Source organism: Oncorhynchus mykiss, chromosome 9 (assembly GCF_013265735.2).
Source record: "Oncorhynchus mykiss isolate Arlee chromosome 9, USDA_OmykA_1.1, whole genome shotgun sequence".
NCBI lineage: Eukaryota > Metazoa > Chordata > Actinopteri > Salmoniformes > Salmonidae > Oncorhynchus > Oncorhynchus mykiss.
This window is the reverse complement of record NC_048573.1, coordinates 16701264-16714459: the sequence shown is the minus strand read 5'-3', so window position 1 is coordinate 16714459 and position 13196 is coordinate 16701264. Positions and strand designations below refer to the sequence as shown.

The following is a 13196-nucleotide window of genomic DNA, read 5'->3' as shown; positions in this document are numbered from 1 at the left end:
TTCACTGGTCACCCCCAAAACCAATTCCTCTTTTGGCCGCCTTTCCTTCCAGTTCTCTGCTGCCAATGACTGGAACGAATTGCAAAAATCACTGAAGCTGGAGACTCATATCTCCCTCACTAACTTTAAGCACCAGCTGTCAGAGCAGCTCACAGATCACTGCACCTGTACATTGCCCATCTGTAAATATCTCATCCCCATATTGTTATTTTTTTTTTTGCTCCTTTGCACCCCAGTATCTCTACTTGCACATTCATCTTCTGCACATCTATCACTCCAGTGTTTAATTGCTAAATTGTAATTATTTCGCCACTATGGCCTATTTATTGCCTTATCTTACCTCATTTTCACACATTTTTCTCTATTGTGTTATTGACTGTATGTCTTTTTATTCCATGTGTAACTCTGTGTTGTTGTTTGTGTTGCACTGATTTGCTTTATCTTGACCAGGTCGCAGTTGTAAATGAGAACTTGTTCTCAACTGGCCTCCCTGGTTAAATACATGTGAAATAAAATACATAAATAAATACATTTCGAGTCTCATAGCAAAGGGTCTGAATACTTATGTAAATAAGGTATTTCTGTTTTTTACTGTTAATACATTTGGAAAAATCCCTAAAAACATGTTTTTGCTTTGTCATGATGGGGTTTTGTTTTTCTTTAATCCATTTTAGAATAAGGTTGTAACTTAACAAAATGTGGAAAAAGTCAAGGGGTCTGAATACTTTCCGAATGCACTGTATATATATATATAAAATTGAAGTTTGGTAAAATTCCATCCAAGTCCTGCAGACAGTTTGCTCTGTACATCTAGCCAACACATAACATCAGAGAGTCAAAAAGGAGGTGAAATACTTCGGTGCTGGAGTCATCATTTTTCAGACGTCAATTGCATCGGTCCATAAAACAACAACATGCAGCACCGAAGCCATCTATTCAGCGTCCCAAGTGGCACCCTATTCCGTATATATCCCTATGGGCCCTGGTCAAAAGTAGTGCACTATAAAGGGAATAGAGTACCATTGGGACACAGCCTACATTAGAACCTAGATGGTGGTAAATCTGTCCTGTTAGACAGAGAGAGTGATAAGGTTGTCAGACGGTTCATCCCAAATGGCACCCTATTCCCTTTATAGTAAACTACTTTTGAACAGGGCCCATAGGACTATATAGGGACTAGGGTGTAATTTTGGGGCGGATCCAGTGTGAGCCATGGCAGCCAGTTCATGTTATCAAGCCTGCCGTTTGTCTCTGTTTTACTGACTCTCCCTCTCCAAGTCTACTCCTCGCCGCTGCCAACCCCAACTCAAGCATCAGCCCCTCAGCCCCATAGCCCCAGTTCCAGCCATTGAGTCCATTGCACCAGGCAAGCTCAATCAAGTGTAGCTAACATTTTTAGAAGTGTACAAATGCTATTTGAACCCAGGTCTGCTTTCTCTACCTCTGCCAACCCCTGGACCAAACACCATCCTCAGCCATGTGTGAAAAACATCTGGCCCACAATGCTCTTTGATTGGTTCCCGCTTCTCAGAAAGAACAAACAATCACTCAGCCAATCCTGCTCCCTTTGTCATTATTTATGTATGAGGCAGATAAGCATGTCTAGCCCTAGCTTAGCGTACATGATATTTCCACCGGATTCATCAACACAGATGTGTTTATACAGTAGTAGGCCAATTTACGGTAATCTACTCTGTTATCAGGATTGGAGTAAACTACAGTTATCAGTAAAATGACTCAGGAATGTTTTTTCCCACCAGTATATTGACCTCTTCCAGTGGCCTTTGGTTTGATTCATTGGTTTGCTTATATCACAAAATCACTCTCTCTCCTCGCTATCTCCTCTCCTCTGCCTTCGTTCTCTCTCACCTCTCGCTTTCCCTCTCCTTTCTCATCACCCCTCGCTCCTCTTTTAGTGAGTTGACCCTCCACTCACTCCCTCTCTTCTCCACCTCTCCTTTCTCATCACCCCTCGCTCCTCTTTTAGTGAGTTGACCCTCCACTCACTCCCTCTCTTCTCCACCTCTCCTTTCTCATCACCCCTCGCTCCTCTTTTAGTGAGTTGACCCTCCACTCACTCCCTCTCTTCTCCACCTCTCCTTTCTCATCACCCCTCGCTCCTCTTTTAGTGAGTTGACCCTCCACTCACTCCCTCTCTTCTCCACCTCTCCTTTCTCATCACCCCTCGCTCCTCTTTTAGTGAGTTGACCCTCCACTCACTCCCTCTCTTCTCCACCTCTCCTTTCTCATCACCCCTCGCTCCTCTTTTAGTGAGTTGACCCTCCACTCACTCCCTCTCTTCTCCACCTCTCCTTTCTCATCACCCCTCGCTCCTCTTTTAGTGAGTTGACCCTCCACTCACTCCCTCTCTTCTCCACCTCTCCTTTCTTTCCATCTCTCCTCTCTCCTTTTCTATGGCCAAGCAAGAAGTTTATGAAATGATGAAAATATTTACAAATATCCTCGGGTGACCTTTGACCCCTGTGTCGACCCTTGTCTCCCCTCAGACCTGCCAACAGGAAGTTACATCCAGGAGGACCTATCCCGCTGCTCGTCTCTGTGTGAGGCAGGTTCGGACTGCTGTGACATCATGGCCAGCTGCAAGTGTGGCACCCACACGGGCCAGTATGACTGTATCTGTGAGAAGGGCCACTACGGCAAGGGGCTGCAGCAAGAGTGCACAGGTAGGTCACAGATGTAGGGGAATGTGCCCAGTATGGACCATAGACATAGAGCAGTTTTATATCTATGGTAAGGACAGCCATGTTGACTCCGTTCTTGTTGCCTCGTGAATAAATATGTAAGCATAAAATTACTTTAAAAATAACTTTTTGGAGTGTGGACCCTCTACAATGCGTCTAATGGTTTCATCTTGGTGTATGCACTAGTTCTGTGCACAGTGGTTTCAAGAACCGTTGTCAATAAGGACATCCCTGGGGTCTTTGGAGAGTCACTGGATGTGGTGACGGATGGTGACGTGTGATTTCAGAGGGTTTCAGCCTGGGCTATCTGACTAGTTCACCTCTGAAAACAGACCACTTAGCCCCATGATGCCTGTCAATCATATTCAATCAAATGTATTCTATACAGTGCCCTGTAAGCTCACTGTGAGTTAAGGACAAATTACCAAGTGTCATTGATTCACTAAGGAGTCTGTGTAGCCAGTCAGTGCTGAGATCCTGATCAACACATTTCCCCAAGGTGTAGGAGCTGACCTTGGAGCCGTGTGTGTGTGTGTGTGTGTGTGTGTGTGTGTGTGTGTGTGTGTGTGTGTGTGTGTGTGTGTGTGGGTGTGTGTGTGTGTGTCGATCCTAGACCTATCAGTGTGTAGAGAGGCCTGGTAGGGGTCTGTGACAGACAGTGATGTGTGTTTGTGTGCATTAGGTCTCAGATGACCTAGCTCTCTCTCTCTTTCTCTCTCTCTCTCTTTCCCTCACTCTCGCTCTCTCTCGCTCCCCCTGTTGTGCTGTTGCTGCCGACATTTTTAAAATACTGGCTCTGAAATGTGCTGAGGGCATCAGGGTCATCAACGGGAACGGCTCCCAAATCACAATCAGATGTTGTGGAGACAAAAGACAGTCTGCTTATTAACTCCTGTTTAATTAATTGCAGAGAGCCAGAGAGCAGACAGAGTGTGTGTGTGTGTTTAAGCAGACAGACAGACAGACTCTGAGGAAGGAAGACGCTGTGTGACACACAGGAGGCTGCTGAGGGAGCGAACAGCTCATAATGTCTGGAACGGAGCAAATGAAATGGCGTCAAACACTTGGAAGCCATGTGTTTGATGTATTTGATACCATTCCCCTTATTCCGCTCCAGTCATCACCTTGAGCCCGTCCTCCCCAATTAAGCTGCCTCCAAACCTCCTGTGGTGTGATGCTAGGCTAAACCACAGGTTACTGCTTCCTGTGTGTCGCTCACCACCCTCAACAATCTCACCACCCTCAACATGTCCAAGGCAGAACTTATATGTTCTATATACACTGCTCAAAAAAATAAAGGGAACACTTAAACATGCTGTTGTGCAAATGGAATAGACAACAGGTGGAAATTATAGTCAATTAGCAAGACACCCCCAATAAAGGAGTGGTTCTGCAGGTGATAACCACAGACCACTTCTCAGTTCCTATGCTTCCTGGCTGATGTTTTGGTCACTTTTGAATGCTGGCGGCGCTTTCACTGTAGTGGTAGCATGAGACGGAGTCTACAACCCACACAAGTGGCTCAGGTGTAGTGCAGCTCATCCAGGATGGCACATCAATGCGAGCTGTGGCAAGAAGGTTTGCTGTGTCTGTCAGCGTAGTGTCCAGAGCATGGAGGCGCTACCAGGAGACAGGCCAGTACATCAGGAGACATGGAGGAGGCCGTAGGAGGGCAACAACCCAGCAGCAGGACCGCTACCTCCACCTTTGTGCAAGGAGGAGCAGGAGGAGCACTGCCAGAGCCCTGCAAAATGACCTCTAGCAGGCCACAAATGTGCATGTATCTGCTCAAACGGTCCGAAACAGACTCCATGAGGGTGGTATGAGGGCCCGACATCCACAGGTGGGGGTTGTACTTACAGCCCAACACCGTGCAGGACGTTTGGCATTTGCCAGAGAACACCAAGATTAGGAAATTCGCCACTGGCGCCCTGTGCTCTTCACAGATGAAAGCAGGTTCACACTGAGCACATGTGACAGACGTGACAGTCTGGAGAATGTTCTGCTGCCTGCAACATCCTCCAGCATGACCGGTTTGGCGGTGGGTCAGTCATGGTGTGGGGTGGCATTTCTTTGGGGGGCCGCACAGCCCTCCATGTGCTCGGCAGAGGTAGCCTGACTGCCATTAGGTACCGAGATGAGATCCTCAGACCCCTTGTGAGACCATATGCTGGTGCGGTTGGCCCTGGGTTCCTCCTAATGCAAGACAATGCTAGACCTCATGTGGCTGGAGTGTGTCAGCAGTTCCTGCAGGAGGAAGGCATTGATGCTATGGACTGGCCCGCCCGTTCCCCAGACCTGAATCCAATTGAGCACATTTGGGACATCATGTCTCGCTCCATCCACCAACGCCATAGACTGTCCAGGAGTTGGCGGATGCTTTAGTCCAGGTCTGGGAGGAGATGCCTCAGGAGACCATCCGCCACCTCATCAGGAGCATGCCCAGGCGTTGTAGGGAGGTCATACAGGCACATGGAGGCCACACACACTACTGAGCCTCATTTTGACTTGTTTTAAGGACATTACATCAAAGTTGGATCAGCCTGTAGTGTGGTTTTCCACTTTAATTTTGAGTGTGACTCCAAATCCAGACCGCCATGGGTTGATAAATTTGATTTCCATCCATAATTTTTGTGTGATTTTGTTGTCAGCACATTCAACTATGTAAAGAAAAAGGTATTTAATAAGAATATTTCATTCATTCAGATCTCGGATGTGTTATTTTAGTGTTCCCTTTATGAGCAGTATATATAAAGGTGTTATACAAACCTTTGTATTTTTATTTTTTTGGAAAGATAAAAACAACATTCACCTACATCATGCATTTCTGCCCCATATACCGTCCATCGTTAGGCAGATCTCTTCCTCAGGATTTCATATTGTGCTTCTGAAACACCACCAGGCTTGACCTAGTGAAAGGTGTTGTGGTAGTTATGGGTAACGTCTGTGCTGCTGTTAGCAGGGTTAGTGTTGTCTTCACTTCAGACTCTGAACTACTAGAGATAGGAAGGAAGTGTTTAGAGGTCTGCTACTGTGGATGGAGGTGAATGTCGGGTTCTTCGGGTTCTTCGGTAGCTTGAAGTACAGAACTGAGGAATATTTTAGTTTGGACAGGGAGGAGCTGACCTTGGGTGTGTGTGTGTGTGGACGTGTTTTACTATTCTTGTGGGGACCAGGAAAATAAAACATGTCTGGAATGTGATGAGATAGACAGAAGATAGAAGAAGCCTCTTTAAACAACATGTTACTTTGCGTCAATAGAGTCCCCATTCTCCTTGGCCACCCGGAAATTACTAATCTAGCCTGATCCCAGATCTGTTTGTGCTGTCATGACAATGACCCTAGCAGTTGGCAAGACAGCACAAACATATCTGGGACCAGGCTACTAAGTCACATGACTGAAAGGGAAAACATGACACAGTGTACTCCTAGTCCATACCAATAACAGTTGTCAGGTCTAGCCTGAAGCCAGAGAATGGAGAGAATGTGATAGATGCAGTCAGAGGGTAACATCTCATTTTCTTTCTCTCTTCCTCTCACCCTGGCAGGACTATCACAGCCTGGGAGGACAGGGAGGATGGAGGGAGGAGAGAGAGAGAGAGAGAGAGAGAGAGAGAGAGAGAGAGAGAGAGAGAGAGAGAGAGAGAGAGAGAGAGAGAGAGAGAGAGAGAGAGCGAGAGAGAGAGAGATACAGTGCCTCCGGAAAGTATTCAGAACCCTTGATTTTTTTCCACATGTTGTTACGTTACAGACTTATTATAACATTTGTTAAAACAATTTTTCCCTTAATGACAAAGCTAAAACAGGTTTTTAGAAATGTATGCAAATCTATTGAAAATAAAAAACTTAAATATCAGGAATGTATTCAGACCCTTTACTCAGTACTTTGTTGAAGCACCTTTGGCAGCGATTACAGCATCGAGACTTCTTGGGTATGACGCTACAAGCTTGATACACCTGTATTTGGGGAGTTTCTCCCATTCCTCTCTGCAGATCCTATCAAGCTCTGTCAGGTTGGATGGGGACCGTTGCTGCACAGCTATTTTCAGGTCACTCAGAGATGTTCCATCAGGTCCAGGCTCTGGCTGGGCCACTCAAGGACATTCAGAGACTTGTCTCGAAGCAACACCTGTGTTGTCTTGGCTGTGTGCTTAGGGTCGTTGTCCTGCTGGAAGGTGAGCTTTCACCCCAGTGTGCTCTGGAGCAGGTTTCCATCAAGGATCTCTCTGTACTTTGCTCCGTTCATCTTTCCCTCGATCCTGACTAGTCTCCCAGTCCCTGCCGCTAAAAAAAGAGATGGTTCTCCTTCTGGAAGGTTCTCCCGTCTCCACAGAGGAAGTCTAGAGCTCTGTAAGAGTGACCATCAGGCTCTTGATCAACTCCCTGACCAAGGCCCTTCTCCCCCGATTGCTCAGTTTGGCCAGGCGGTCAGCTCTAGGAAGAGTCTGGGTGGTTCCAAACTTCATCCATTTAAGAATGAAGGGGTCCACTGTGTTCTTGCGGACCTTCAATGTTGCAGAAATGTTTTGCCACCCTTCCCCAGAATCGTGCCTCGACACAATTCCTTCGACCTCACAGCTTTTTATTTGTGTTGACTGTGGGACCTTATACAGACAGGTGTGTGCCTTTCCAAGTCATGTCCAATCAATTGAATTTAACACAGGTGGACTCCAATCAAGTTGAATATTTATGTAAATAATGTATTCTGTTTTTATTTTCAATGAATGTGCAAACATGTCTAAAAACCTGCTTTCGCTTTGTCATTATGGGATATTGTGTGTAGTTTGCTAAAAAAAATACTTTAAATCAATTTTATAATGAGACTAACGTAATAACATATGGAAAGATTCAAGGGGTCTGAATACTTTCTGATGGCACTGTATATGGAAGTGGAAAAATATAGGGAGGGTAGAGAGAAAATGTGAAAGAGGGCAAATGGACAATGGGAAGGAGAGAGGGAGAGAGAGAGAGATGTAAGAGGTAGAATTTAAGTCATAGGTCTGTGATTAGCTTGTCCGTGTTCCCTAAATAACTATAGACCCTTTGATGTCCATGATGGTGTGTGTGTTTGTGTTTGTGTGTGTGTGTGTGTGTGACGCGTGCCACCTGGAGTGAAGCCAGGACTCCGTCTCTCTCCGTGGGGGGCCATTTATTTCCTCTAAGCTCACACTGTAAATATTTGCTCTCGAGGAGGAAGCCTCTAGGTGAACATAAATCTGATGGTCGAAATAAAAACTACAAAAAGTAGAAAAATAAAATGAGTCTTGGATATAGTGAAGAGGACAGGGAATTGCAGAGAAGAGGATGAATGTTGCAATCCTTCTTTGTTTTACTCCCCCTCTTCCTCCTCCTCATCCTCCTCTCCTATCCTCTAACCCCGTGTTAGGTCTCCTGTGTGTAGTCCTAGTAATAGGGGCGGCAGGGTAGCCTAGTGGTTAGAGCGTTGGACTAGTAACCGGAAGGTTGCGAGTTCAAACCCCCGAGCTGACAAGGTACAAATCTGTCGTTCTGCCCCTGAACAGGCAGTTAACCCACTGTTCCCAGGCCGTCATTGAAAATAAGAATGTGTTCTTAACTGACTTGCCTGGTTAAATAAAGGTAAAAAAAAAAAAAAAAAAAATAGACTGTAAATGTGATCGGGAAAAGCATTTGGTATGAAACCAGAGGATGAGAACCCCTAACACTCCATGAATTATCGGAGACTCTCCAGCGCTTCTCTCCTCACACCCTCACTCTGAGTCGTGTATCAGCCAGCTCAAACAGACAGACAACAGCTACAGTGTTCAGTATCTCAGGGTGAAAGAGGAAAGGTTCCAGAGACAGACAGGTGCCTCGAACCATAGAGAGAGAATCGCCTCAACTTCAACTGATGTACTCCAGTCTCAGAGAAAGTCAGCGAGTTAGTTGCTTAGAAAGACAAAAGATCGGAGACAGAGCTACGATCTGTAGAGTGAGAATCACTGGGAGAGAGTGAGCTTCAGTTCACTGATGTACAGATGTAGGATCTTAATTTGATCACTCTTTTGTTGCTGAGGATTAATGCACAGCAGGAAATGCAATCGTGTAGTGTATTTTAGTTTTTAAAAGGCTTCTAAAGTTTGTCATTTCCACTTTGAAATGTCAGACTTGATTTGCCCTTACGAAAAAGGTATCAAACCCTACAACAATGTCCATTCATTAAAATCCACATAATAATTCACATTTCTTGTTGCTGCAGGATTATTTTCCTGCTACAGCAAATTTGCTTGGCAGGAAAATAAGTTTGTACATCTGTAGACCAGTCCTGAGCCAGACATACAGTGATGGAAATGCTAAACCTTTCCACCGTAAAAAGACAGGTTCTGGCAAACATCAATAGCATTGACTTTTAAATGACCTGCTTTGTATTAATTTGAGCCAACCTAAACCAAATATTTCCTTCTTGACTAATACATTTTATCTTTCATAGCTTATCTGAACCCAGGTCAGTTTTGATGTTAGCAGAATCAGACATGCCCCTTCTCTGTTTTGACTTCCAGGAAAAATCCACTCATAAATTACATTTGAAAGATTTTTTTTTTTTTTTTTTTACTGCACTGTTAATACAGTCCCAAAAGGTTTTGGTGAAGTTTTCAAGATATTTGAAGAAGTTTTTTTCCTTTAAGTATATAGTCACATATATGTCCTAGTACGACCCATTCATACACAAGCACTAACAACCTGGAGCAACATGATACAGACCATGCCTTAGGAAGCAATACAATACACGTGTTTACATTGTCAGACAACATGCAGCATATATACACACACACTTTTCCAGCTGTGTATGTATGTACACAGTGCATTCAGAAAGTATTCATACGCCTTTACTTATTCCACATGTTGTTGTGTTACAGCCTGAATACCCCCCCCAAAACTCTCTCACACATCGACACACAATACCCCATAATGACAAAATGAAAACATGTTTTTAGAAATGTTTGCAAATATACTGAAAATGACCCAGTCAATACATGTTAGAATCACCTTTGGCAGCGGTTACAGCTGTGAGCCTTTCTGGGTAAGTCTCTAAGAGCATTGCACACCTGGATTGTACAATGTTTGCACATAATTATTTTAAAAATTCTTCAAGCTCTGTCAAGTAGGTTATTGATCATAGATTTACATAGATTTTCAAGCCAATTTAAGTCAAAACTGTAACTAGGCCACTCAGGAACATTCAATGTCATCTTGGTAAGCAACTCCAGTGTATATTTGGCCTTGTATTTTAGGTTATTGTTCTGCTGAAAGGTACATTTGTCTCCCAGTGTCTGTTAGAAACCAGACTGAACCAGGTTTTTCTCTAGGATTTTGCCTGCGCTTAGCTCTATTCCATTTATTTGTATCCTAAAAAATACTCTAGTCCTTGTCAATGATAAGCATACCCATAACATGATGCAGCCACCACCATATTGGAAATATGATATGAAATATGAAGTGAGGTACTGTGTTGGGTTTGCCCCCAAACATCTTTGACACATTTTTTGCAGTTTTACTTTAGTGTCTTAATGCAAACAGGATGCCTGTTTAGGAATATTTTTTATTCTGTACAGGCTTCCTTCTTTGCACTCTGTCACTTAGGTCCTTCTTTGCACTTTGTCATTTAGATTAGTATTGTAGAGTAATTACAATGTTGTTGATCTATCCTCAGTTTTTTCCTATTACAGCCATTAAACTCTGTAACTGATTTAATGTCACCATTGGTCTCATGGGGAAATCCCTGAGCTGTTTCTTTCCTTTCCAGCAAACGAGTTAGGAAGGATGCCTGTATCTTTGTAGTGACTCCCTGTTTTGATGCACCATTCAAAGTGTAATGAATAACTTCACCATCCTCAAAGGGATAGTGACTGTCTGTTTTTAATTTTATTTACCCATCTACCAATAGGCTACCTTCTTTACGAGGCATTGGTTGCGTCTTTGTTTGAAATTCACTGCTCGACTGAGGGACCTTACATATAATTGTATGTGTGGGGTACAGAGATGAGGTAGTCATTCAAAAATCATGTTAAACACTGTTATTGCACACTGAGTGAGTCATGAAACTTATTTAGGCTTGCCAGAACAAAGGAGTTGAATACGTATTGACTCAAGACATTTCATTTTTAATTCACTTGTAAAATATTCTAAAAACTTAATTCTACTTTGACATTATGGGGTCTTGTGTGTTGGCCAGTGACATTTAATCCATTTTAAATTCAGTCTGTAACACAACAACATGTGGAAAAGCCACGGAGTGTGAATACTTTCTGATGGCTCTGTGTGTGTGTGTATGCATGTGTGTGTTTGTGTGTGTCTGCTAAGGTTATGTAAGCGTATCCATGAATAATCTCTTCCTAAATACGAGGCCCCCCCCCTTCCCAACAACGAATGGCAATGTGCCCACAGAAAAAAAAACACAGACTTTTAGTCCAAAATTAAAGCTGAGGAGTTGCTCAACAAATGTTTGAGCGCCGGCCCAAAACACTTTTTTGGCAGTGGTGACCATCTCAGCGAATGCCTGAGAATCTCTGAGGATATAAAGAGATCGTACGGTCAAGAGGGGGTCTCCTAATTTATAGAATTGATAGGCTGGAGGTTTTAAGGTTTAGATTTGTGGATTCTCTGTTGTTGTTGATCGTTGAGGAGAATCCTTGGCTGTATCCCAATATTGCGCTACTTTCGGCCTGAGTGTCACGTTGTATAAATTATTGGAGACAGGCGCAGGAATTCGTAATAGGGGGGTTTAATACTCAAACCCAAAATATACAACATGCCATGAAAAGGCACGGGGACGAAGCCCAAAACAAACACTTATAGAAAACATAGGGATGTAACCCAAACAAAAGAGCGAGGTAAAACCTCTAATAAATACACGGGACGAGACCCGTAATAACAAGATCATAATAAACGCAGCACGATAGCCGAAATAACAATGCACAGGTACTCACAGACGCACAGGTACTCACAGACCAACGGACAATAGAACAATAACCGACCAAGACAATGGTGAACAGAGGGCACATATATACAATTACTAATCAGGGGAATGGGAATCTGGTGTGTGTAATGAGACAGTTCAGTAACAGTAATCCGTGACGCTGGGCCCATAGTGCTCTAATCAAACGTAGTGCACTAGGGAATAGGGTGCCATTTGGAACAGAGGCCTTGCTCCAGTGCCGTGGCTCTGTTGTAGTAGAGGGTGCCAGTGCTCAGTCAATGGACAGACGGACTGAAACAGCACCAGACTGGCCCGGCGCTATCAGAGAGACAGATGGACGGATGCACAGAGCGCATTGGCTGAGTTATCTGAATGAGATCTGTGGAGAGAGAGACCGCATGTCAGTGTTAGAATAGAGATATGGAATATGGGATCCTTGTTAGAATCGAATGAGTCGTACATCTGATTCACAGCCCTGTCCACTGAATATCGCCTATCACCATCAGGACCACCAGCATGCACCTCTATAAAAGATATATAGACGTAGAAGGTTTAATTGATGCCTTTGAGAGAGGGGGACTGTGATATAGTACAGGGACAATGTGAAAAGCCTGTAAAACAAACATAGCTGTTGTCGTAAAATTGCAGCAGTGAAACTGCCAAAGCCTCACTGCATCATCAACAGTCCCCCATCCATCCCTCATTCCTCCTTGTCTTCCCTTCTCTTCCCTTCTCTTCCACCCCATCCCACCACCCTCAACCATAAAAAGAGGAGTGAGTTTACAGGGTGGTAAAAAGGAGCCATTACACACACTAGAACACCCCCCCCCCCCTGTTGAATGTGCTCTAATTCCTCTTCCTGGGGGCCCAGGTACAATAGCAGGTCACGCATCAAGGAGGCGAAGACAGCACCAGGCATGCTACACAAACATGATGTCTATAAACATGCTAAACACACACACACAACGTCTAATAACATGCTACACACACAAGGTCTATAAACATGCTACACACCAACAATGTCTATTAACATGATACACACACAATGTCTATAAACATGCTACACACACACAGCATCTATAAACATGCAACACAAACAACGTCTATAAACATGCTACACACAGAATGTCTATAAACATGCTACATACACAACGTCTATAAACATGCTATACACACACAATGTCTATAAACATGCTACACAGACAAATTCTATAAACATGCTACACACACGATGTCTATTAACATGATACAGACACAAACAGCGTCTATAAACATGCTACACACACAAGGTCTATAAACATGCTACACACCAACAATGTCTATTAACATGATACACACACAATGTCTATAAACATGCTACACACACACAGCATCTATAAACATGCTACACAAACAAGGTCTATTAACATGCTACACACACAATGCCTATTAACATGCTACACACACAATGTCTATTAGCATGCAACACAAACAACGCCTATAAACATGCTACACACAGAATGTCTATAAACATGCTACATACACAACGTCTATAAACATGCTATACACACACGTCTATA

The 13196-nt window shown here is 43.8% G+C and overlaps 1 protein-coding gene across 2 annotated transcripts in view; it reads left to right on the top strand.

The window, feature by feature from the left end:
• LOC110532940 (sushi, von Willebrand factor type A, EGF and pentraxin domain-containing protein 1) overlaps window positions 1-13196 on the top strand; it is a 156232-nt gene that overhangs the window by 36835 nt on the left and 106201 nt on the right. For both annotated transcript variants that reach the window (XM_036987454.1, XM_036987453.1), the window contains exon 3: window positions 2508-2684. In XM_036987454.1, coding sequence (XP_036843349.1) covers window positions 2508-2684 — 177 coding nt within the window. The remainder of the gene's footprint in view (window positions 1-2507; window positions 2685-13196) is intronic.